The 27,714-nt window shown below is 39.1% G+C and overlaps 1 protein-coding gene and 1 pseudogene across 1 annotated transcript; one reads left to right on the forward strand and one right to left on the reverse strand.

Moving 5' to 3' along the window:
* Positions 1-6,224: 6,224 nt before the first annotated feature.
* On the reverse strand, positions 6,225-11,370 carry LOC139716196 (palmitoyl-protein thioesterase ABHD10, mitochondrial-like). Its single transcript, XM_071627761.1, has 4 exons — positions 11,154-11,370; positions 10,122-10,239; positions 8,149-8,298; positions 6,225-6,717 (listed from the first exon to the last, which is right to left on the reverse strand). The coding sequence occupies exons 1-4, from the start codon at positions 11,336-11,338 to the stop codon at positions 6,421-6,423; spliced, it is 750 nt and encodes a 249-aa protein (XP_071483862.1). The 5' UTR covers positions 11,339-11,370; the 3' UTR covers positions 6,225-6,420.
* Positions 11,371-12,154: 784 nt separating this feature from the next.
* LOC139716197 (histone acetyltransferase KAT7-like) lies at positions 12,155-27,531 on the forward strand (annotated as a pseudogene).
* Positions 27,532-27,714: the final 183 nt, after the last annotated feature.

A 27,714-nucleotide genomic window follows, 5' to 3' on the forward strand; every position in this document is an offset into this window, starting at 1 on the left:
AGAGCTTTTGGGGGTGGAATCAGCATCTAATACTGTGGAAAACTCGCTAAAAGAGATCTGATATATAACAAAATACCTGATATAACAAACTAATTTCTCAAGTACAGTCCCAATGAATTTATTTCCTATGTTTTTTATTGTTTATCGTCTACTGGTAGGGGGATGTATAACAAAATATCTGATATAAAGAAGAAAATTGTTTTGGTCGCAGGGATCTCGTTATACTGAGTGCATGCCCACTGTATTGTGTGTCATCTTCTTCAATGATGATCCATTCATCCTTGCTCGTCCAGTCATGGTCATTATGACCTAATTAGAGAGTCAGCTGCAGTGTTACTTTGCATTGGCACTAGGAGTGATTAGTGTAATTTCACTATTCTATGAAATCTTTGGATTTAAGGCTTTTGCTGCCTTGAAAGTAGATTAAGTGCATCACTTGAGATGGTGTTTGTGCGATTCATCTATGCCACGAGCTGCGTCAGCAGGCCTTCCAACTCCTCCACATGTGGCATTTTGCGTATTGCAAATAGTCTCGATTCAGACACACAGGGGACAGCAAAGCCCAGACTGCATTGCCTAAAGGCTATATTACATGGAGAGTTCACGTGACATTAAAAACACATATTACAAAAGCATACTTCAATCAAAAAAAAAAAGACAGCACACACAGCCTGTCCAAAGTACAAACAGAAAACATTAACATAATAAGATGATTGCACCATTTTGAAATACATAAAAGTTGTTTGCAACAGCATTTCAGAGATTTCATCCAGTACTGTCCCCATAATAGTGGTGTACATGTTGGGGCATCATTATAGCATAAAGATTGCCATACATATAGTAGTCTGTACAAAGGGAAAGTAGAATGGAAGACTGACCAAGGACAGGAGGGCAGTGTGGAGTGGATTGGGTGGTGAGGGGCAAGATGAAGAGGGTGTGGTAGGGGGTAGGAAGAGCAAGTGGTAGAAGTGGAAGGGGAGTAGGAGCAAGAGAATACAGGGGAAGACAGAGGAGGGAAAGGGAAGTGGATGAGGGAAAAGAGGGGGTGGGAAAGGGAAGGAGGAGCAGGAACATTGGTGGTGGCCTGGTGGCCCATTGGCCCAGTGGCCCAGAGCCACTATAAATTGGTGTCGGGTGACCAAATTTATCTTTTGGTGGCCCAGTCAGGCAACTAAGATTCATAATGGACTGTTGCTTTTGCTTTAGTTTCAGGCCACTATCTTTTCAGAGCACCAAAATTGCAGATCTATCAAAAAATTTTAGTGGCCCAAACGGGACACCAGACAAAAAAAAAAAAAAAAAACGTTAGTGTTGAGCTCTGACTGGAGGAGGAGGAATAGAACAGGGTGGGAGAGGAGAGAGAAGGAAAATATCTAACACATACAGAAGAAAAGAGATAGAGACAGACAGTCAGTTAGGCAGGCTGAGAGGGGATGGGAAGTGGGTAAGGGGCGGCGGGTGGGAAATCCTTATAGGACAAGTCCACCTTCATATATACATGTGGATTGAGTGAATGCAACAATTATTAGGAGGACATTAGTTACACAATTCACACAAATTAAATTATAGCTCAACATTAATGTAAAAAAAAGTACAGCATGCCAATAAAGTCAGGTATAAAATAGTTGACTGTGTAGATACAAGATGGTATATTGTCATCCTTTTAATAGATAATTGCTATATTTCCAAAAGCATGTAAGAATACATAGCTCCTTCTGCTTTACAATGCACCTCAGAATAGTTGTACTAGAGAAAGGGTGCAATATAAATGAACTGTTATTAAATAATTGCAAGTGTATGAAAGAAGATTAATAATTTACCACAAAAATTAATCAATACATGTAGCTCACATAACTTATACAAACTACTGGATACTGCATTATGCAGTACATGTATTTTGTAAGTTTCATGAATCAACAGATATCGCCGAAATAAACAACTCGCAAAAATATTGTCTCTTGGAACAACCATGTGAAAATCAACTCTATGACAGGAAATCACCATTTTCTTCTCCTCTGAAAAAGTGACAACAGTTCTTTCTCATTATATCAATGTGGTTCTAGCTTGCAAATTCAACCACACAAAAAGTCTTTAATAATTCATGAAATATATAGGCTCATACTGTGTAATTGGCTTGATAACTTCTCAACTAAGGTATTAAAAAGGAGATGTTAACGTGTTACATACAGTTCACATTGCTTTTCAAGCATTTAAAAAAAAGAAGAAAAACCCTTGTGAAGTACATAAAGATGATCTTACAGTATGGACCAAAATGAGTACACCTTGAATTGGAAGAAGACACAAAATTACCCCTTGAATTGGAAGGTGACACAAAATTACCCCTCTAACAAGTGCATGCAGTCCTCTGGTGTCCCCCACCCCCACCTCCATTCCCATTAATTTTGAATATGCGTGACATTTAGCATGTCAACATCATATCCTTCTTGACTTGATCCTGATTTTAGTATTCTGACAAATAAAAATGAGCAAGTCACCATTACTGAAATTTCTCGTTTTTTTTTTTTAAATTTTATTGAAAGTTAGTAACTTCCTTGTACAATTCTAAAATTAAGATCAATTTTATTTTATTTTATTTTTTTTTTTTGGGGGGGGTTGCCACCTAACCAAGGCCCTGTTGCATAAAACCCTTACCGCTAGCCTTACCGCTCCTTTCTAGCGGTAACTGTCTACCGTAAGTCTTCAAATTAGCGGTAAATTTTATAATCCTTGATGCTGACTGGCTGTGACGCCTAATTTTGACGGTAGTTACCATTGAAATTCAATGGTAAGTTTTATGCAACGGGCCACAGGTACTCTCAAAATGACTTCCAGCTGCTGTTGGATCATTGCATCACAAACGTATTTGTGTTTTATTTATTTCTTTCTTTTTTTTTTGCATGTTTTCAATTCCACTTTTTGTACATAAGGGTTGGGCCCAACTTTTGTTAGGACCACTTTGTTTTTGCGTATCTCAGTCATTTCAAAACCCATATTCATTCAAAAAAACTTTGAATTCCTTTAAGAATTGTATTCTCTTTCATATTTCATATGTGGTTTCTCATTTTCTTTAATACCACAAATAAACTAGAAATATCACTGAAGGTGATTAATACCCCCGCCCCGTGACGACAGTCTTACCCAAGGAATGATCTTTCCTTGATCTTCTGCCATTTAAATGCCGTTACCATGGCAACGCAGCTTCCGACACGTCCAAAAAATATGTCTTGCACATCTTCCCACCAAGACTATTGTGTGTGCCACATTTGATAAGCTTTTGTCAAAAACTGAGGAAGTAGTTCAATCCACAAGATCTTTCCGTGATCTTCCGCCATTAATATGCCATTACCATGGCAACGCAGCTTCCGACACGTCCAAAAAATATGTCTTGCACATTTTCCCACCAAGACCAATGTGTGTGCCACATTTCATGAGCTTCAGTCGAATACAGAGGAAGTAGTTCAATCCGCAAGATCTTTCCTTGATCTTCTGCCATTTATATGCCGTTACCATGGCAACGCAGCTTCCGACATGTCCGAAAAATATGTCTTCCACATCTTCCCACCAAGATCAAGGTGTGTGCCACATTTCATAAGCTTTGGTCAAAAAACTGAGGGAGTAGTTAAATCCGCAAGATCTTTCCTTGATCTTCTGCCATTAATATGCCGTTACCATGGCAACGTACTTTCGGGTACTGTCAAAAAATGCGTCTTGCACATCTACAACCAAAGGCACACATCTGTACCAAGTTTCATGGAAATTGGGCAAAAAATGAGGAAGTAGTTTGCAACATAAAATTTTCCATCATTTTGGCTCATAATATGTGAGCTGTTACCATGGCAACATACTTTTTGTCACTGTCAAGAAATGTGTCATGCTGACCTATATCCTAAGACAAACACTCAATATGAATTCCATGAGAATTGGAAGAACACTGATGAAGCAGTTTTGCCATGAAGCATTTTGCCCTATATTTTACCAATAACATGCCGTTACCATGGCAACGCACTTTTTGCCACTGCGGAAATATGTGTCTTGCACATTAACATATTCAGATGAACATCTGTACCTAATTTCATAATAATTGATCAAAAACTATGGGAGGAGTTCGCGACGCAATATTTGTACCCATTTTTGCCCATAATATGCCGTACCCATAGCAACGTACTTTTGGGTACTGTCAAAAAATACGTCTTGCACATCTACAACCCAAGGCACACATCTGTGCCAAGTTTTATGGGAATCGGTCGAAAACTGAGGAAGTAGTTCGCGATGCAAGATTTGCAACGGACCGACCGCCCGACCGCCCGACCGTCCGCTGATTCCTTTATACCCCCTTCAAACTTCATTTGGCGGGGGTACAAAAAGTTACATTCCTGAAGCCCCATTTCAAGCAAAAACTTTACCATCCCTTTAATAGTGTGAAAATGTATAATTTCCCAACGTAATCTTCAACAAGTTGTTTGAGAAAATAAATGTTCATCCTTCAAGACAATGCAGAGGATACACTGTATCACAAACATCTGGCTGTAATCTCACCACTGAACATTGTCAACCTGCCATCACTCCATTGACAAGCTATGGTATACACTAGGCACTAATCTGAACAGTTTGAATTTCACTTACAGTAAAGCCTGGGACTGTTAAAGATAATAAAAAGTTTTGGTACCTCAAAAGTGTCCTTGAATTTCCTTGTCTTAGTTTGTGTTTCAGGTTAAAGTACCTTTCATACAACTAACACTGTGAGACTTACTCGCCCCAAAGTGCTCTCATGTCTTAGTAATCATGCAATTAACTGCGATCAGCAGCCCCATACGCATAGCGACCAGCAGTCCCATACGCATAGCGTAATCGAGCTTCGCATTGTAGCATTCAGGATCATGACAGATTTAGTATCGCAGGGTAAATGTCAACTTAAAATCCCATAAATTCTTCAATTTGAAGACTTACCAATTAACTTGAAGTATTGAAAACAGGCTTCGGGCAACGTTTGGTTCTGCCTATAGTCCCCTTCTGTTCGAATTGATGACTGAATGTGACTCCGTCGACAGGACCTTAGGAGAGCTACATACAGTACACTGAATACTACAGCCAGTGCATGCGAACACATCTGTGCACACAAATTTCAAATCCATGAACGGATAAGATGTTTGTGTGCGCATGCGCTGGCCATGGTATCCAGTGTATGTAGCTCTCCCAAGGTCCTCTCGACCGAGTCACATTCAGTCATCAATTCGAACAGAAAGGGACTATTGGCAGAAACAAACGTTGTTCGAAGCCTATTTTCAATACTTCAACTTAATTGGTAAGTCTTCAAATCGAAGAAATTTTCGGATTTTAAGTTGACATTTACCCGCGATACTAATTCTGTCATGATCCTGAATGCTACAATGCGAAGCCCCATTACGCTATGCGTATGGGGCTGCTGGTCGCAGTTAGCTATGCGTACAATGGGCTGCACGCTGCTGGTCGCAGTCAGTGGTTTCGTACAATATTTATCGACGCTGGTCAGCGTCGGCTCTGGTACGAAACCATTATTGCATGATTACTAAGACATGAGAGCACTTTGGGGCGAGTAATTCTCACAGACAACGTACTTTAACCTGAAACACAAACCAAGACAAGGAAATTCAGGGAAGCTTTTGAGGTACCAAAACTTTTTATTATCTTTAAGCACCATGTAGCTTGCTAGAATCCTGATCCAGCAAGGCATGCACGGGGCCCATGTTCAATGCTAGTCGGTCAATGATAACATCTTCTGTCGTCTCCTACCCATTACATCATACCGTATGTCCCAAAAGAAAATTACAATGGGATCCTCTGCAACAATGACCTTAAAAATAGTGAATCAATCCAAATACAATTTCAGGGTATGAAACTATAACTTATTACCGACATCTTACAGAAAACCCCGCCTGATTAGGTTTAGTGGTCAAAGAGAAATAAGGGTTTTTGTAGAGCATATCAGGAATCCCTTACCTCCAAGTTTCGTCCATTGTTTCCATACATCAATATGCAGTTCCAAGAGCATCCAAGTGCGTAACGTGGAAGAAACATACCCATGACATACTTTCCAACAATCCACATTTCTCTGTGACCACTTAATCAAATTGAATGGGGTTTTCTGCAAAATAGAGGAAAGATGTTATATTTTTAGACCCTGATATACAAGTGTAGCATTCACGCAATTAAATCATATTGAATGTTATCAATGCGGAATCCTGTTGTCATTTTTTTTTTGACATACTGTACAGTGAAAATGCTCTCTGTTCACCATCAACCTAGGCTGCTGTCCTACTGCTGCTTTTCTCACGTGGAATTATTACCTTCTTGCACTCATGTGGCCATACAAGTATCACTTGGTCATTCACATTGCACAAGAATCAAGTGACCACAGTCATCCAAATGGACTGGCATGGCACATCATAAGTTCAGGAGTTCCTCCACCGTGTCCACGATGAGTTTGATGTCGACCGCTTCCGACATGCGATGGCCGCCCTCTTTCCTCAGGACGACGTCCACGTTGCCGCTGTCCAGCCTCGTGGCCAGGTCAACGGAGGTCTGGTAGTGGACGACGTCGTCCATCATCCCGTGAATGAGTCTGACCGGCTGCCTGATGGGCACGGAGTCCTGGAGGAGGTAGCGCTGGTACTGCTTGTCCAGAAAGTCTTGGGGAGTGACATAGCTGGAGGATGGTTCACTGTGGGTGGGGCTGTGTGGCTAGACAAGAAATTACAAGTACAAAGCAACCTAGTTTATAGCAAGGAACTAAAAACCATGACGATTACCTTGTTATAATCAATATGTGGTGCATCATCACATAACCTGTATGAAGTCGGAGATCATATAAGGAAGAAAATTGTGTGTAAAAATGACTCTGGCAATGTAACCTTTACAGTTTTGTAACTTCCAATATTTTGCGAAAACATCTTTTTTTTTTGTGTGTGTGTGTGTATGGAAGTAGGGCAAATTACATAATCCCTTTAAATCTTAGTAACTACTGAATTCAGATCAGCAAAAAAAAAAAGAAAGATTATTTTCCCAACATTATACAGCTTTTGTGATTACGCATGACACATCAACTTTTTCCACTACATCAGGGTATAAAAAAAAGAAATATCTATAAAGACTTGAGACCTGCAAAATCATCTTGTTATAGGAGGGTTCTGTCATTTGTTCATTTTTATCCTCCACTAAATTGTACATATAACTGTATAAGGTACCACTGCACAAGGACTGTTTTGCTGATGTATTACATAACAGATATGAATAAATAAATTCTGGAAATGCCACAATTTTTTCTTCTCTTCAGAGAAATCAAAGCCCTATCAAAGATATTTCCTTGGCATGTGTTAAAGATAAAATGTGTAAAGATGAGTCTTCCTTTAAAAGCCTGACAGTCACCTTACAAATAATTTGTAAATCAGGTGAGTTTCAATTTGTCTCCATCTACAAATTAAATTTAAGATCACAACTGCTTATCTGTAAATTAACTCACACCTGAGCCTTCACACCTCTGGATAATATCTTTCTGCCATTTAAGTTGTAAATCATTCCAAAGTTTTGTTTTTGTTCTGTGTATGTTGTTTTGAGGCTCCCTCATGCTACCTTCTGAAGCAGAGCTAATAATTTCACAGCATATCCATCATGCACTCTCGATCAAGTACAGGATAGTATATGCACTGATCGCTAGTGAACAATAGAGGGCAGTATAACTGCATTCTGCGTGATGCACTGGTAATTCTGTACACATCTCTTGCAGTGCAGAAAGTACAGGTAAATAGTTATATGCTCAACATGGAAGTCATAGCATGACTTCTATCACAGCAATTTAACACAATCTGTCATGCACTTTCCACTAATCTGTCTCGACATAATCCGTAAAAGTACAACATTATTGCACGATGTAAAATTATAAAGTACACTATTCAGCAGTCACCAAGATCCAGTATTTAAAAACCAATTTTGAACAAATAAACTTTGAATTCCTCTTGGAATTACATTTATGCTCTTTCACATTCCAGAAGTTTCTCATTATCTTCAAAAAAAAAAAAAAAATCACCGTCAAAAAATGTTGGAAACCTCAATCCACATCTCAACCAAAGCTGTACCATCCCTTAACCTTCAAAAGTATCATTCTAAAGTCATTACCTCATGTGATTTATTCCTTGTATCCGAGTATGACATCCTCTTGTCAAACTGCACGGCGGTTGCTATGCCAACGAGAGCATGAATTCTCTCAGGTCTCTCCATAGCCAGGAGAAGCATGATGGCCCCGCCCATGCTGGATCCAACCAGAATCTAGAGTTGGATGATTTAGCAGGAAGAACACGGTTTGGTTTAGTTTTAATTTTTCAGTTTTTTCTACATGAATGGTAATCATGTAAGACAAAATACTAGCATATGTATTTTCCATTTCAATATAGGCCTATCAAAAAAGTGAAAATTCATGAAAAGTCCTACATAGATGATGCACGGATTGAAACTTTCTATGGAGCATGGTCTTCAAATATCTAAAGCACAGGCCAGGCCGTAGAATGTGGGGGAGGAAGAGGGGGTGGAACAGGGTCAACGGCAGGGTGAATGGTACATGACCCACCCTCAATAGCATGAACCCTCAACAAGTTATGGGTTTTGTTAAGTGATTTTTTTCTCTTTTTTTTACATTTTTCCCCTGACTTTTTATGGAAGAGCAAAGAGTGTCACAGTGGTGCTGCCCAAGCTGTAAAATATGCTATGAATTTCCGGAGGGTGTTTCATCAACGTTTATTTTCCATGCGCTGACAGTTGTCAGCGCTGACAATTTTAGCAAAATCCTTGGTTTTGATTGGCTGAGATGCTCTGGTCACTGACTGTTACTATGGTGATTCGAGTTGTCAGAGCTGACAAACGTTGATGAAACACCCCCCTGTTTGCTAGACCACATGTTCAGGATTAAACCTACAGATTATAATACACAGAACTTTGCATATGTTGCATATACCATACAATTGTACATGATATGCAGTTTTGAGAATTTCATGTCAAACAAAAAAACTGGATGGAAGGAAGCAATCTGAAAACTGGAGGAAAGTGTAGGGGCTTCAATAGACTCTATGGCAGGGGTGTGAGACAAAAACTCTTTCCAGGGGCGGATCTAGGAATTCCATAAAGAGGGGGAACCTCTATAAAATTAAAGGACAAGTTCACCTTCATATACATGTGGATTAAGTGAATGCAGCAATATTATTAGAACACATTAGTGAAAGTTTGGGGAAAATCGAAAAATCTGTTCAAAAGTTATGAATTTTAAAGTTTTCTGTGCAGTCACTGCTGGATGAGAAGACTACTACAGTGTATGATGTCACATGCATACAATGATTATAGGAAAACATATTTTGTGAAAAAAAGTGCACATTTCCTCAACCTGTCACTGATGTACTTTATACCGCGGTATTAAGGGTGATATAAGTCCCCCTGCCTTCTGAAAGAGGCAAGTCAAGCGTCCTTTTAATATACGAGAAAAGTGCAAATATGTTGAATTTTCTTTGTTTTCTTTATATCGTTGTACACATGTGACATCACAAGCTGTACTAGTTTGCTCACCCAGCAGTGACTGAGCAGAAATTTCAAAAATTCATAACTTTTGAACGGATTGTCAGATTTCCCCCAAACTTTCACTGACGTGTTCTACTAATATTGCGGCATTTACTCATTCCACATGTACAGTGTATATGAAGGTAAACTTACAAGTGCTTTAAAGGGAGGGGGAGCGCACACATCCCACACCCATTTGTTTCTTTTTTATTTCTTTTGTTTTAACCCGTTGAGGACAGTTTGATTTCGCTACAACACGCAATTCCCAGACACCTGCCCGAGTATACTCAGGACTCGTCCTCAACGGGTTGACAAAAAATAAAGGGGGGGGGGGCGCCTGGTGCATCCCTGCCTGGATCTGCCACTGCTTTCCATGATCATCTTGAATTCTTTCGTAGGACTCCATCACAAAAACAAAATCAAAAACAAAAACAAAACAAAACAATTTTAAAAAAAAACCTTCAAATTTTTACTAAGGCTGATGGGGAAAATAACACTATTTTACAAGACAATGAGAAACACAAGAAAGAGTGTTGCAATCATTGTACCTGTGGACCCACGGTGAGTTCATCCAGGACTGCCATAGCGTCAGACTTCCAGACTTCAAACATTAACTCCCCCGGCACCAAATCACCAACAGACTCCCCTAGTCCCTGGTAGTCAAACCTAGCGGGATGCATTGAATGAGCACAGTACAACAGTCACCACATCAGTGACTTACTGTAACTTTCATAATTGAGTCAAAAGTTGTTGTTGTTATCAGGTAGAAACATCCAGACCCTAACAGTAAAAAGTACTTTTAGTTTACATCACCAGAAGAACTTTACTTTGAATAGATGTGTTGATGAGCACAATGAATCGCCATACCATATGGGGGTCTGGCACCTTGAATACGATTGAATCATCACACATAAACATCAACCTATCTCTACTATAAAGTACTAATACTAATACATAGAAATCAAAGCATGTTATGTATCGATCATGTTACCAGTACCATCTCTGTAATATTTGCAGTCAAGATCTAGACTCGACTAACGTTAGATAGAATTGTCATTTATGACTGGGATGTGGAAGAAAAGAAAACAGAAAAGAAACAGTAAAATTACATTAATAATGTGAATTGTTAAATTACACAGAATTAACATCTTCCTCAGCCAAACTTGAGCATGTTGTTCAATTGTTGATTGTTGAGCATGTCGAATCAAACTTCAAACTAAAAGTTCCTTTAGCAAGTTTAGGGAGTTTGAATTCCCCGAATTTACACTGTGTCCTAATACTATTAATAGATCTAAGTTAACTGTTAGGGGGAACATGTTAGACCTAACATATTTCTCGATACCGGGAGTCCTCCTATTTTGATGTTGATCATTGCATGCTGATTCTAAATTCTAATCTTAAAACAGTTTAACAGACCCTCTGGCCTCTCCCTGTTAAATGTGATTAGGCCAGGTCTAGCCTCTAGAAAATCAAATCTATGTGTATTTCCGAAAAGAATTGCATAATTATTCATTCCCTTCGCCCTAATTCATTGAATCACATTCCACTGAGGAAAATTGGTCCAAAATGTCATGGCGTACCGCACGAATGCGTTGCCACGTCGTCTGCAATAGTCCTCCAGCGCGACCGCTTTCTGCCCGGTCATGTTGCTCATGAAGCCCGGTAAAAACACTACTCCGGGATCTTTTCCCGGGATTCGTCGAAAAGCAATTGAAGATTTCTTGGTCCGCTGCAAATATTCCAAGCTCTCCCTGTCATCCGTCATTATCAATCTCTTACTTGTAAGAAGTTGAGCTGACTGAAGATTGCAAAATCTCTTAGAATTACGTGCTATTCGCAGAAGGACTCTAGTTCTATTCACACACGGCTGGTACATGGGGGCAGACATTTTCGTTCTCGGCCTCCTGGTATCTCCCCCCCCCCCCCGCGGCCCCCCCCCCGCGGCCCCCCCCCCCCCGCGGCCCCCCCCCCCCCCCGCCCCTGCCCCCGGCCTCCCACAGTGCACCCTCAACCCCCCCCCCCCCTTCTCAAGTCAACCTAGCTAGTTTATTAGTTAGTGCGTTATCCCTCTCACCCCCCCCACCCCCATTTCATATGCAACCAATATAGAGATGTGTTTCTGTTGCTTTGTCAGAACTGAAAATTCGTTCACCACCACTAGTGACAGTATTCTTTATTTTTTTTGTTTTTTTTTTACATATCATTCTAAAATTAAAAAACAAAACATAATAAACTATTTCCGCGCTCTTAGGGTTGGAGGTAAGAGTTAGGTGTATTTACATATAATTTCTAATTTTGTCGAATTTTGCCATTTTTTTCAATTAATGAATATGAAATAATTAAAATTAATATAATGCTTCTGTTTTTTATTTTTTCATGTGACATTACATTTTTTTTGAAAATTTTCGTATAAAAATTACTAGATTGGCACCGCAGAATTTTCGTTCAGCACACCACCACAATCCCATGAACTCAGTGCTATGCTCCATGCTCCAGCCAGCCTGTGTGTAGTGTGTGTAGATAATGCAATGGTACATGGTGCCATTCATTAAACATTTGCATTTACACAGGCAAAAGCGGCAGAAGACACTAGCGGGAAGTGACCGCCAAGCGAGAGAGCAGTGGTTTCTGATAGCATTTGGCTTCGTAAACATGGTCAGACGGAAGGTATGATATATTTACGTGAGGATATTATTAATCAAAGTATACGGAAATGTTTGAATTTCATGCAATAATCTCGTCAGAGATCGAACCAGAGGTAGAAACGATCGGTTTAATGGAGACCGCTGTCTGTCGTGTGTGTACTATAAAGGCAAGCGAACGGATCGTAGTGTAGCGCAGCAGCGTACCTATCGTGTACGTACAACTACAACTTAGTCACATTCACTAAGCGTAGCTAGAGTCGGTAATGCTACTCGAGTCGTAGCCAGTTCGCTACACATTAATTGTAATTTTGTACGACAGTATAGAATTTTGCTCAATTATAAAGCGTTACCGTATTAGATGTAAAATTTACTCACCTCTCCACTCCCAAGGCAAGCTTCCGTGCATTCTAAGTCGGCATGTTTTTCAAGGCAAGGGCGCGGGCGAAGGTGGTTTCCACCTCTTAATCCAAGCAAGAAATCTTTTGTTCAGGCTGAAACCTGTGAAAGAATATTTCTAAGTGAATTGTAATGAAGCAGCTAACTGGTTAATTTTCTACATTGTAACTGTAGCCTGGCCCAGCCCTGGACTTCATTGTCATGAGCAGAAGGGTTTGAGTAGCATGTAGAACAATAAGAATCTAGATCGTAAATGATATGAGTACCACCGGAACTTTTCAGGTCAGGTAGGGTGCAGTGGCCGTTGTGCAAAGTAGCCGAAATTCTAACGTTAAACAAACAGAAAATAAACCAATGCTTTCACGCTTAAGAACATGGTAGCATAGGATGAGGTGAAGCATGACTTTATCATTGACACTATTTTGCCTGTTTTGACTGTTGCAGCCTTTGCCTTCAACATACAAATTTCTGAGCTACTGTAGTCGTTGTACACTGTAGACTGTGAGGTCCCATACATAAGATTTCATGTAGGATTTTTAGATTTTTTTTTTTTTGGGGGGGGGTGATTGATAGATTTATTCACTATTCTTTATGTATAAATATGTTAAGTCTCTTATCAGCTATCTGTCATGTTTGTGTAATCATTTGATTTTTTTTGTCTTCGCCCAATATTACAATTTGTGTAATTTGTTATTCTTGGTGGAATTGAACAAATAAATTGAATTGAATTGAATTGAATTGAGTAGCCCCATTATTAGTGATTTATAGAATCTACATAACTGTAATTCGGGGGGGGGGGGGGGGGGAGGGGGACACTGCAACAAAGTAACAAAAACACACTGCACCAGGGTTCGACCTCCCGTGCCAAAATTTGACTGCACGCAAAAGCATCAATGGGTTTTATGTTTAGCAATGAATTTACATTGTAGCTACCGATGAGTGACCGTTGAGAGAAAATCTCTGTGGAATGGGGGTATTAGATAGTCCGGAGTTACAATTTTCTTGTACTTTCTTTCTCAATAACTAGAAACAGGACAGCGACTCCTCCGATGTGTGGGAGGAGTCAGACTCCTCTGTGGATGTGGAAGAGGTGACCACTTCAGACGAGGATCATGGCAATCGTCGTATCACAAGGCAATCAACTAGGATCGTTACCAGGGCGACCAATCAAGGTAACCTCCTAGGCTTCATTTTGAAGAGTGCAGCCTGTAATTCAAATGACATCAGGTCACTTCAGTAGTAAAAGAAACACAGCTTCCTTCTTCAAGACTGTAACCTGTTCTTGAATGTCTTCTGAAAAATGCAAGTTATCATTTAAATAGTTTGTGGTCATTTTACTGAAAAGTTGATACCAAGTGAGTAGTTTAGTAAAACACATTTTTACACATTTTAATTGATATAAGATAATATGAAATTAATAACATTGAAAGATATGAAAATATCATTCAAGATATATGCAATTAAATAGTTATGAATAATTAATTGGTATGATGGGCAGTGCACTTTGATAAAGGGTAAGAAATTGCACTCCCAATTATACTTGCCATTTGCTTTCATGAGTCCACAGTTCTTTTTTGTTTTTGTTTTTGTTACATTCTTTCTTTCTTCTTTTGTACACTTTGCACGCATTGTGTAGTCCAATCCTGCAAAAATATATTATTAAGTACTGCCAATATTTAATTTACAAATACACATATATGATGAGGGAGGATGATGAGGATGCATTGGAATTACAGATATCCTTATTACTTTAAACCTGTTGCTAAGCTTAATGTAAAGGGATAATTATAAATATACGATGAAATGTACAATTTGTATCTTATGGTTTAGGCTTCTGTCCAGCCTCCTACCTCATTTTGCTATGTTCCTTTTGACTTGTGTCTCTGTTTGACACAACTTAATGCCTACACATTTACAACACTGTGTATCAACCACACCAACATCTGGGTCCTTTGATTTTTACTTTGTCTTTTTACTTTTAAAGGTAGCTATCCCCATGTGATGGGAGCATTAGTCTGAAAACCTGAGTATAGAAAAACAGCTACATGAATGAATAGCTTTTTTGCACACATGCTGTGGTACATATTAGAGTGAGTGTATCACCAGCTGAACAAATAAATGACTTTTATGACATGACTTCTATATTATGTGCACCAGTGATGTCGATGAGGATGCGTGGTCAGTCTCCTGTGAAGAGCCCCGGCAAGTCTGGCCGCAAGACTTCAGACAGCTCGGACAGCGAAGTGGGCACTGAGGAGGCCAACGGCAAGAAGCAGCGGGGTAAGAAGAGATCCCTCAAGGCCGACCTCAATCAGTCGGATACTGAGTCAGGAGCATCCATGAATGGAGGTGAGCGCATGAATAATCATTCTGCCATAAACCAATCAATTACTGTGTCATAGTTTTGATTGAAATGATTGAGTGAACTGGCACTGGAAATGAGTGTTTATTTTATTTTCACATTATGGTGTCTTTGTTGTTAACCCCACCCCCCCCCCCCCCCCTTATTCTAGCCACAGTCTTCACTTTTACAGTAAAAACACAAATGTGATGAACTGAGGTCATATATTTTCAAACTTGATGTAGGGCATGAAATATTTCACCATTATTACTGCTGCATATTTCTCTTTTGTTTCATTGTGGAGCCTTATAGAGTTTTCTTATGTTAGCTTTTGTTGTTGTTGTTGTTGTTTTCACTTATCCAAACAGACAACTATTGATAAGCACCAAACGTCTCTCATCATTATCCCAGGAAAAAAAAAAAAAACTGTCTGGACAAGATCAAGATTATTACCGTCAAACCTGTCTTAGCGACTACCTGTCTATAGCGGCCACCTGCCGTACAGTATATGACACTTAAAAACAATTCCCTCCGAGAGAAAAACATGTTTAAATAAATAACCTGTCTATAGTGGCCACCCGTCTATAATGGCCACTTTTTTTGTCTCCCTTAGGTGACCGCTATAGACAGATTTGACTGTATTACATTTTTTTATTCTGTATTGGCATATATTATTCATTTACATGTTTTAGTTGATATTATGTGTGTAAGTGTCCTTCATCCATACTTTCTCCCCTCACACATCTCACATTATGTGCCCAGGACCAAAGAAGCGGAAGCGAGCAGGGCAGGAAGAGAGCAAGCTGACCAACGGTGAGATCCCCAGCGACAAGGAGAGCAATGGGGACCCAGGCAAGAAGAGGAAGAGTCGCATCATCGCTGAGCAACAGCTGCTCAAGACGGACAACGTGGAGCTGAGGTGTCCCGTGCCTGGGTGTGACTCCTTAGGTAATGGGGAGAACGTCTTAACGTCCATCAGTTGACATGAACTATACCCTGTAACATATGTGTGTCTATTGTATAGGATACCAAAGTGGTGATGTCATTGATATAGCTTGGCTTGGAACCAGGTGCGAGCATAAACACTGGGGTCAGGTGAAGTTGCTTAGAACCAGTTTCCATGACAATGAATGGTTATAATATCACACTACTCCACAGTTGATGCCAGATGTCCTGCATCTGTAAGTTCAACAAAACATAGTCTGCAACATATGTTTGCAAATGCTAAAGACAATAGTGCGCACCAGCTGTCTTGCAGCTATCAGGCGAACAAAGCCTTCCTCTGTAACAGATGTTTTTATACAGGGAAAACTTTGACAGGCGTGTGATGTCTGGTGACTAGTATTTGAATTAAGCATTACTGTGCGTCAGATGTGTGTACATTGAGAAAAAAAAAGTTTTGCATCAAATTTTTTTGCAATATTTGATTGAAATCCCATTTAGTTCCTATTAGTACTTTGAGAAATTTCTTCTTTATTTTGATTTTAAATAGGGGTTGTACAAAGAAAAGGACAAGAGTATAGAGTTTTCGATGATGTCCTGTTTGTATTTTTATCCAAAGGCCACATTACTTTGAAATATGCCTTGAAATGAAACTTATGTTCTATTCAAAAACTTATTTTGATATTCATACCAAATAAAAAAGAAAGATAATTCTGCAAATACTTATTTTTCATTCAAATACCACTTATGTTGGAAAAAAATTGAGAGATTTTAACTGTAATTGCTCTTCTATTCATTTATAACTTATCAAAAGAGTTGTGCACTTTTATTTAATCCAAAGGCCAAATACACAAATGTTTTGAATTGTAATTGAAGGTCTATAAAGAGACTTACAGCTGTAGGTGAAAATAGAAGAAACATTAACCCTAACTCACCTGGGCTATTTTGTGAGCTTAAAGTCCTTAAAGTCATGCCCCCCCCCTTATGATCTCAGCCGCGATTCGCACGTTCGTTACAAAAATTGGCACACACATCACTCATGACGCAATCTATAGGGCTGTGTTGTTAAATTTCAATAAATCGCTTTATTTTATTTTATATGAATTAATTATGTTAATTTATGCATAAAATTAGAATTTGGCTGGAAATCATGAAATAAAGCCCCCAAACTTCAAAATTTTTTGCTTGAGGACTCTTTGGTGAATTCTGGTTTAATTTAGGTCAAAAAAAAAAATTGGTATCAATTTTAATTTCTGATGTATTTTACTGTTTTTATAATTTCTAATGTATTTCTTTCTTTTTTTTTACTTTTTGTTTTTTATTGTTTTTTCAATGGGAATCATTGGCAACACTATTTCAATCATAAGAAACAAAAAATTAATAGTTTTTAATCACTAAAAGTAAAAATAATGATACAATTACGAATTTCAGATAGAAACCTGATTTGCATTGGTTTTGTACACAAAATCACGTTTTTGAGCAATTTTCAGTCTGACGTGCACTTACATAATGTTGCGTAACCTCGAAACTACATTCTCGGACGTCGCAAATTTGGTCTTTAAAGTTGCACAAGGCTTCAAGGTAAATTGTCATGAATCGCCATGTGGATGCGTTCTCGTTTTGCGGAGATGTCGCGCGAAGTGTCCTATCCCACCCAGGTAAGTTAGGGTTAAGTTGTACTAATTCTTTTTTTATGTCCAAATGCAACTTGACTAAGAAAAAATGTGCATGTGTCTTGAAAAAAAAAAAGACAAAGAAAGAAAAGGAAACGAGTTGGAATTTGAGATATTTCTTTCTTCTTTTTTTTAATCTAAAGGGCACTTTACTGGGAAATTTAGCAAACATCGGACGTTATGGGGCTGCCCCTTGTACCACAACATGACAGCCGAAGAGTGTCAAGCGAGGGCGGAGAAAAGGCGTAACCAGAAGAAGGAGTCAGATGCTGAAGAGAAGAAGGCCCTCAGGCAGTCGGTGAGTTTGAAGCGGTCATTCGTGAACAGTGACTTTAAGATCTGCATGAAGAAATCTTTTAAAAAGTCCCCACATTTTACGGGATCATACCGTTTGTGAAACTTGCTGTATTGCTGGTTGTGTTCATATGAAAGTTTTTGAGAGCAGTCTGAGCAGTCGTGAGTAAAATTTGTATGCATAGAATTCCCTAGTTTATGGCCAAGTGTGAGGAGAACTTACATAGCACATTTCTTTCAAAATTGTCAATATCTGTATAAAGTGTGCGATTGTGTAAGTGTCTGTGCTTGTTTTTATGCCTCCGCCACGAAGTGGTGCCGGAGGCATTATGTTTTCGGGTTGTCCGTCCGTCCGTCCGTCCGTCCGTCCTTCCGTCCGTCCGTCCGTCCGTCCGTCCGTCCGTCCGTCCTTCCGTCCGTCCGTAATGAATTTTGTGGACAGGGTAACTACCAAAACCTTTTGAGGTATCCTAATGAAACTTGGCATGTATGTGTATTAGGGGGTGAAGTTGTGCCTGTCAACTTTTGGGTGCACATGCTCGAGGTCAAAGCTCAAAAGGTCAAGGTCAAATGCTTAAAATTTTACTATTTCCCCCATATCTATGCAATGCCTGAAGATATTTTCTTGAAACTTAGTGTATACATGTACTACCCAATTAAGATTCTCTGGTGAAAGTTTGGGGTCATGAGGTCAAAAGGTCAAAGGTCAAAAGGTCAAGTAAAATGTTAAAATTTCACTTTTTTCTCTGTATCTTGGAAATTGTTCAAGGTATCTTCATGGAACATAGTGTATATGCATCTACTGACTGGCAGTGGTTATCTAGGGAATTTAGGGTTCATGGGGTCAAAGGTCAGGGGTCAAAGGTCAAGGGCAATACTTCAAAATCTTACTATTTTCCTTATATTTATGCAATGCCAGCAGGATATATTTTTTTTTAAAACTTGATGTATGCATGTCTAACCCAATAGAGATTCTCTGGGATTTTTTTTTGCCAAGAAGGTCAAAGGTCAAAAGGTCAAAGATCAAGTGAAAGTGCTGAACTTACTTTTTTCTCCATATCTCGGAAGTGGCTCAAGTTATCTTGAAACTTAGTACATGCTGAATTTATGTATGTTCTGCCTGACAGTGCTTCTCTTATAAATCAAAGGCCAGATGAAAATGATAACAATTTACTGTTCAATACAGAAATTGCGATTTTTCTCCATACCTTGAAAATTACTCAGTGCATAAACTTATGAAATGGTCAAAGTCAAGTTAAAGTTCTTAAATCCCCAAATACATGCTCTCCTATTCATCCAATTAAACATAGGTCAAGGAAGGTAAACATTCAATACATTTGTGACAAACATGTCATTTTAATAATTTGCCAATTTTGTGAAAATGTAATCACACATTGTCCACATGTACTACTGAGTATAGACCTATTAGGAGAATCATGCATTATGGCGGAGGCATACCAGTCGCCATAGCGACATTTCTAGTTTGTTTTTTTTTCATCCTCCATTAAAGATAGCTCCAGTTAGGTGCTCCACTATGACAAGACTTTGCTGCTTGCACCTTAAATTAGAACTTGTCTGGAAATGATTCCAACACCACGCAATGTTCATTGATAACTACAATGTAACAGAAAATTAATGTATACACAGTAGTGTTATTGGAAATTATTATACTACAGAAATTTTTTTTCTATCTTTTTATGTTGCATTCTCTGCCTTTGTGCATTTCATTGCTGCAAATGTTAGTTTTGCAGAGAGAGAAACACCAATGAAAAATTGATTCATTCAAAAACCTGGGGGTGTTTTACAAAGAATTTAAGCCAATGTTAAGAGTTACAATCAAATCAAAATTATAGGTTGCCCCTGGTTTCCCTATTCAGTTTTATTTGATGTTTTCAGAATCCACTTCAAATTTGTTATCAAAATTTACAGACAATTTTCTTTGTTACTTACCTTATTTTGTACATGAATGGCTGCATGAAAAAGTTGCATAAATTTTCATTTTTGTTAGGAAGATAGAATACCAGGGAATAATTTTCCTGGTATCGCATCACAATTTGCTATGCATTTTTACACCACTGCCACACAAACTATCTTTTGTGTAGCAGTTTTCATCCATAGAGAAGTGTACAGGATAACATCTGAAATATTGTTCATCAGCTGATATTGCTAATCAAACTTGAGTTGGAAAATTATTCCCTGAATACCATCAAAGACACACACAGCATAGCATGATTTTTAGTTGATCCTAACTTTTTGATTTAAGGTGAACACTCCCTGAACTCCTTCAGCAATCTATGAGCACCAAAGTAAAAGGAGATCAACCCGGCTGAGACTGTTTATTATGAAGCATGGCAAAGCATTTGTCATATTACTTCCAAACTGAAGTAGAAACATATTTTCTCAATGTGTAGGATAAGGGACCTGGTTTTGACTGAAATCTAAAGGGATTTTGTGATTTTTATTATTAACTGTATATTAATTTTCCCTTTACTCTCACATTTTCTCCTCCATCTTCAACATTAAATTATTCTGGCATGTGACTAACAAATGACAAAATATTTACTGCTTTCTTCATCGCTTTGTTTTCAATGCTACATGTGTATTCACTTGTAACAAAATGCTTTATGTGCACCAAATTTGACTAAATCTTAAATTTTTGTTTGTGGTTGTGGTTGTCGTGCATCATTACATTTCAATGGCTTTCTCCATGACTGTTGACCTTTTGCCAACTAATCATTGCTATCATAATATTGATTTCTTGATTATACTTGATGATGATGTGGCCTGTGTACATCTGACTTGACTCCGCCCCTTTCTCCATGGCAACCTGCAATCTTCGCTCTCGTAACCTACCCACTATTTGTATTATTGATGCTTTGAAAACATCATTTACTCTTCCACCGCTCATGCCCTTCAACATCTCCTACTCTCCTAAACACAACAAACAAAACATTATGCATTCTTACGTGATCACATCCATTCACATGTCCCTTTCAAATGAATGATAACCAACTATCTCCACTCAACTTCATATCAATCCCACTCACCACCCTAACATTGTTACTTCCATCTTTCTGCTCTCACCAAATCACTTTCTCCCTAAACTAATTTATGTGCTTAATATTGTTGGAACCACTCTGCACAAATACTAATCCTCCTAAAATATTAATACCTAAAAATCTGGTAAAATTTGATCTTGAAATCCATTAATTTTTGCCTGCTTAATACCTCTCTTATCTCACCATTTTCTGTTCACTTGGACCATCCTTCTTCACTTCATACTTATTCTGTTGTCTTTAATCACAACCACATTCCTTATTTCTTGTGGGTCTTCTATCCCAAATGATGCATCAAACCTGTTATGTATTGAATCTATCACCTCCTATATTCATTCTCCTACCTCTGTCTGCATATTCTATCAATGATTTGCCACATCTTTCAACTCACCAAAACTTCATGTAACGCCCTTCTTCATCTGCTCCATGCTTGCCAATCTACTTTTGGTAACTCCCATCCTCATTCCTACCACCTGTTCCCTTTCCACCGGCCGCCACGCCCCCCACCACTGCCATGCCCCCCACCTTCCCCCTTCCTCCGGCTCACTCGCCATCTCACTCACCAGAACTCATCTCGTGCCCAACAGCAAAAGCGCTACCAGGTGCAGGACGCCCGGCGGCAGCGGAAGGAGCTGTGTGAGGAGCAGAAGGTGAAGAACCGTCAGCACCGCGAGGAGTTCCACAAGTCCCGCGAGCCTCTCCTTAACGGCATCACCTCCCAGTTCGACATGGACATGTTCCGCGAGGCCCAGATGAGGGCATCGGAAGAGATGGTAACCCCTGGCAACAATCTTATATTCTCGCTTTTGCATTATAACTGTAAAAACTAAAATGGAGATGGCACTATTTAATTTCCATAATAACGTGTTTAATAACAAATGCTGTGCCAGTGCACAGTGCAAGCTTTATTTGATAGTACAAGAAAAACATGGAGCATTATTGCTATTTCCAAACTACCATTCTTTTGTAGATTTTCTTAATAATTGTTAAATGTAGGGAAAAGGAATATCTTTGTAAGCTCTGAAAATGCATTTCTCTCATGAAATGACAGTGTTTTTAAATTGTATAGTCATGATAAGAAGGGAAGAATTAGATGCGATCACCGTGTATTTGCTCTGCCCATGCCTGCTGCACGGTACCTCCACACTACCGAAAGTGCAAAATTGAATGCTAGAAGTTTGACCCCACTTGACCGCTGCATATTGCATAGTGTCTTTATGGGCTAGATGGCAAAGAGCACAAGATACTTCTGATGTCATCGAAATCAGGCCGATATCCTTTGATGAAAGTAGGTCATTCAACGATTCACTTTTTTTCTGAATTGTACTCATAATTTCTTGCTCAGGATTGCAATTACCAGCAAAAAAAGTGGGAATATCTGCATTAGGTATGAATTTTCCTCTGTGAACATACCAAATTTGAGTCACTTCAGACGTATCATTTTTATTTGTTTCCCCCTTCGCCCTCCCCACCAACCCACTCACACACACACACACATCTGCAGGAGAAGAACGGTATGGGGAACCCAGGGGAGGGCTCGGTGAAGAAGCTCGAGTTTGGTCGCTTTGAGCTGAATACGTGGTACTCCTCACCCTACCCGGAGGAATACGCTCGCCTTCCCAAGCTCTACATCTGTGAATTCTGCCTCAAGTACATGCGCAGCTCCACCATCCTGCGACGTCACCTGGCCAAGTGCATTTGGAGGCATCCGCCGGGGGATGAGATTTACCGCAAGGGCATCAACTCAGTGTTTGAGGTGGACGGCAAGAAAAACAAGGTGAGTGCAGTGGTGTGGGAAAGACTGTTTTCACACGGCAGCAGAGTGCGTCATTTGAATTCTGAAGTGTGATGCTGAATTGTAATGACACAAGAATTGCCGTCCGTTCAGATGATAGGAAGGACTAGCGATTTGTGCGGTTTTACATTTCCCAACTATGAGAGGAGCTGTAGCTACCTTTCTAGGCACAAAGTGTACAAGCGGCATTTTTTGCTCCGTCATTCGTGAATAGCGTCACTAGAAAACAACTTGGCTCTGTCATTTGAATTGCGCATTTCAAATTACGCAATTTTGCATACACATGGTCAAACTGCATCACTCAAATAATCGGTCTGAGATACGTAACTAGAATTCAGCACTCTAATGATGCACTTTGCTGCCATGTGGAAACACCCATAGTTAACCCTAGCGGAGAGGCCACTTTTTTGTTGTTCCAACCTTAGTCGTCACGACTTGGTCGGTTTTAAGGATTTATGAACCAAATTCTGGAAAAGAGAGATGTTTTTGCAGCATGACATTTTTGCAAGTTTGAGCAGATCGTCTTTTTCGCTGCATTAAATTTCTGTGAATTGTCACTGACATTCAATGCATATAGAGTAGAAAAACTTTTACATGCATTTTAACAACCACTGAAAACAATTCCCTCTTAGAGAAAAAGCGTGTTGAAGAACATATCTATAGCAGCCACTTATTTTCATCTCTCTTGGGTGGCCACTATCGACAGGTTTGACTGTACCAGTATCTTTTATCTCTCTTTGTATCTTTAAGTCTATTTCTCTTTCTATAATCTGTGCATCTTTCCTTCCAAATATTTGCCACTTTCTTTATCTATCTCTCTTTCTTCCATATATGAACCACTATCTTTATTCATCCATTTTATTGTCTATCATATGTCTATCTACCTATTTATCATCTGTCTATCATTCAATCTATCTATCTACCACTTTATCAATCTCTCTTTTATATTATATGTATGTATCTTTTTTCATAATATACCCTTTCTTGGATAGATCTACTGCCAGAACCTGTGTTTACTGGCCAAGCTGTTCCTGGACCACAAGACGTTGTACTACGACGTCGAGCCCTTCCTCTTCTACATCATGACAGAGAATGACTCCTCGGGGTGCCACATTCTGGGTTACTTCTCCAAGGTGAGCAACAGCGCCCTCTATTGGTGGAGCATGACACGCATGAGCTCACTACCAAAGCAGGAGTGTGTTGGTGGTGGTCATGATTCCTTGAAAATTGTGTGTACATAAGAGACATTTCATTCAATAGGTTTTTACATTTTTCCTGTGTTGTTCATGTGTGTGTTTGTGTGTGTGTAACAGCTGTGTGAGTGTATGAAGTTTTGGCATGTAGCCACATTTATATCTATAGGTGTATATACCTTAAGTGTGTGTTTGGGGGTGTATATATTATTTTTCTTTTCATATATTCGAAATACTTTGCAGGACTAGGTAAAAGTCCCTCCAATTCTTGTAATGAGTTTTTGATAATGCCTTGTGATCCAAGGGATATATCACATAGAGTATGTTGTCAGGATTAGCAATCTTTCATCAGCTGGTTATTCATGTGCTGTGAGGTGTATGTTTATACTGTACAAGAAATATACTTACTTTAGATATTCTTTTTATTTAAGAATCTCTGCTTTCCACAATTTCTTCTCTTGTAGTATTCACTTTATTGCATGACTTTATGCCTGTTGTGTGTATTCATTTCATTATTTCATTTTCATTTTAAAAAAAAAAAATTATGTGCAAAACATGTTGATAGAAAGCAACAATATGCATATTATGAATATGTCAAAATAAAGTATAATGTCTCTTTTCTCACCCTCAGGAGAAAAACTCTTTCCTGAACTACAACGTATCCTGTATACTGACATTGCCCCAGTATATGAGACAGGGATACGGCAAGATGCTGATAGACTTCAGTAAGTTTACTTCACATCGTCCCTCCCAACACACCATTTTTTAGGACACCGACAGACGGTATTGGGTCTTTTAAAAAATGTCCTAAAAAAGCTTGTCAATGTAGATTTTGATTCATTAAGTTAGTCTGATAACAATGCACAATTAGATCTGTTCAAGTGGCCAATTACTCGTGTATAGACCGCGAGAGAACAGTTTCATTTCTCATCCATGTCACCTCTGCAGCTTAACTGGCTGGCGAGCATTCACCTGTGATGGACGAATGGGCAGTGTTACTACTTTTATTGTTGAGGGTCAAGAAATTTTCAGGGTAGCCAACTTATGTGCTGGTGAAAGATGTTACAGTCCCCCTCCTCTGCTGAGGGAAGATTTTTTTTTGTGTGTGTATGTTCACATACACAGCGTCACATTTTGGTAATTTCATCCATATCAGCAACTGCAGCATTCTCTAGATGAGTTAGTGTAGTATTTTGGTTTCATTCTAGATCACATACATTTCTAAACTTGACAGAATAGTGCCTTCATCCTTACTCTGCAACACGCAATGCTCTCTCTGCGATGTTCTATGACATTTTTCTTTCGAGTTTCCCGCACATTTTGACACCAAATTTGTGACGCCCGGGGGTACGGTTCTGAAGTTACATAACTTTTTGTACATGCACGTGAGACTGAAAATGGCTCAAAAGTGTGATTTTGTGTACAAAGTCAATACAAATTGAGTTTTTTCACATGGTTCATATAAACATATGCTTATTTTTACTCTCAATGGCTAAAATTAATTTGTTTAAGTAGTATTATGCTTCAAAAAGGGTCTGCCACAAATTTTCATGAAAAAAACAACAAAAACAAAAGGTCGAAAAAACAATGAAATACATAAGAAATTCATAAAACAATAAAATAAATAAGAAATTAACTTAATACTGAATTTTTTTTTCAAGTACATTTGCTAAGAATGCCACATAGAATATTTACACCCAAAATGAGCACTTTTGGAGCTTTATTTACTGATTTAGATCAAAAAGTCTGATTTCTCACATAAATTAGCATAATTAATCAAAATAAAATAAAAGAAGACTATTTTTGAAAATTTTAATATACGATTTTGTAGATTATATCGCACACTACCATTGTGCAAATTTCCGCGGCGACCGCGCGATCCACGGCTGAGATCTTAAGGGGGGGCCCTTTAGGGCCCCCCCCCCCCCCCCCCCAGTCTTTCGAGCTACCAAAATAGCCCAGTCTTTTTAGGGTTAAACCCAAATTTTGTGTCTTATCCACTCTGTCTCCAGGTTACCTGCTGTCCAAGCGGGAGGAGAAGATTGGCTCCCCAGAGAAGCCCCTATCAGACCTGGGTCTCATCAGCTACCGGAGCTACTGGAAAGGGGTTCTTCTCAAGTATCTCCACAAGCTGGACGCAAAGGAGATCTCCATCAAAGGTACACACACACCACGCCCATTTTTCATCATCTCATATTCCTACAATTTTGTAGGCATTGTAATGCAAAAGCTATTGAACCCTTTGTAATTTGAATGCATGTATGTAGCTTAAATTTTGTCCTTAGATCATGTAAATTCTGACTGCGTAAATTTGCGATGAGCATCCATTGATGAATGCATGGGTATTTGCGGGTTAATCCTACTTTATGGTTGTGTTCATACATGAACTAAATTTTAACCTTAAAACAAATAAATATTATTTGGAGCTAAAACATAGTTCTCAAAGGGTCTCAGTAAAAAACATGTGGGCTTTTTGTGCAGTATACCAAAAGGCTCTGCAAAGAAACTTGTCTGGATGATGTGATTTGCCAGGGCAATGAGTTGCTTTGGAGTATTTAGTGATCTAAATACGTACCTAAAAAGTATAGAAAAGTATCAAGTAATTTTGATCCTCATACACAACTTTTATTCCTGAAGTGCCCACCCTGTGCAGATGTAGGTCGGTAGAATGTAATGGGCGCATGATGATCGAATCATGCCCAAGCAGAATATTGAATCCCACATTGTGATTGTCAATATAAAGTTGTTCTTGAACTCTTGCTGTGTTTTGTTTTCTGATGGACGTAGCCCTGCCTTGAGCTAATGATCACAGGTGTATTAAAATTGACATTAACCACAAAGGCCAAAATTGACGAAGGTGATACAAATGAAACCATGGTTTTAAACCATGGACAAAAACCATGGAGTGCTAAGTGTCGCACGGAATATTTTGTTACGAAATTGGTCATTTCATCGACAACATGATCAATTCATCGACGAAATGACTGATTAGAGTACAATAGAGAATACTTAGTTCTTACTCTGCTGCTGTTGTTTAATAAGCCACAGGCAAAATTGTCTGTCAAAACAGTCCTCACCCTCTTTTCTAACAAGCTGATATCGAATTGCAAGTTCAGATTCCAACTAAACGATTTGTCTCGGTCAACCACCTTTTTGAATATGAAGGAACTGGGTTGTTTATCACCTCTGCATAACTATTTAGGCTCATTAGCCAACAGAACTGAATGTCGAAACGACTGAAACTGAAATGTCATCATAATCAGTCACTCCACTGCATTGTCAAATCAATTTTCTGACCAGACCCTGTGTGACCTTTGACCTCATCTCACACATCCTTTCTTTCTTTTCCTACCAGATATCAGTCAGGAGACAGCCATTAACCCATACGACATCGTCAGCACGTTGCAGTCTATGTCCATGCTCAAATACTGGAAGGGCAAACACTTGGTCCTCAAGCGACAGGACCTCATCGACGAGTACCTGGCCCGGGAAAAGGAGCGGAACGGTCAGAAGGGGATCGACATCAACTCTCTCAAGTGGACCCCGCCCATCTGCGAGCCCGTGTAACCACGGCGACCATTTTATGGACTCTCTTCACAGAGTGAACTGTACATGGCTGTGGGATTCCAGCAGCATTCTTTCCTTCCTTTGAAGCTGTTCGAAATGTGACATTTGTAAGATACTTAAACTTTTCTTCTTCACACACACACACTCTCTCTCTCATGTTGAAATGGAAATGAAATAGAAATGTTTTGAAGGTGAATGTACTGGTTTCACCCACATGTTGTTTTTTTTTCAGAGTCATA

Source organism: Diadema antillarum, unplaced genomic scaffold (assembly GCF_040938485.1).
Source record: "Diadema antillarum isolate AM-2024a unplaced genomic scaffold, OU_Dant_1.0 scf00000063, whole genome shotgun sequence".
NCBI lineage: Eukaryota > Metazoa > Echinodermata > Echinoidea > Diadematoida > Diadematidae > Diadema > Diadema antillarum.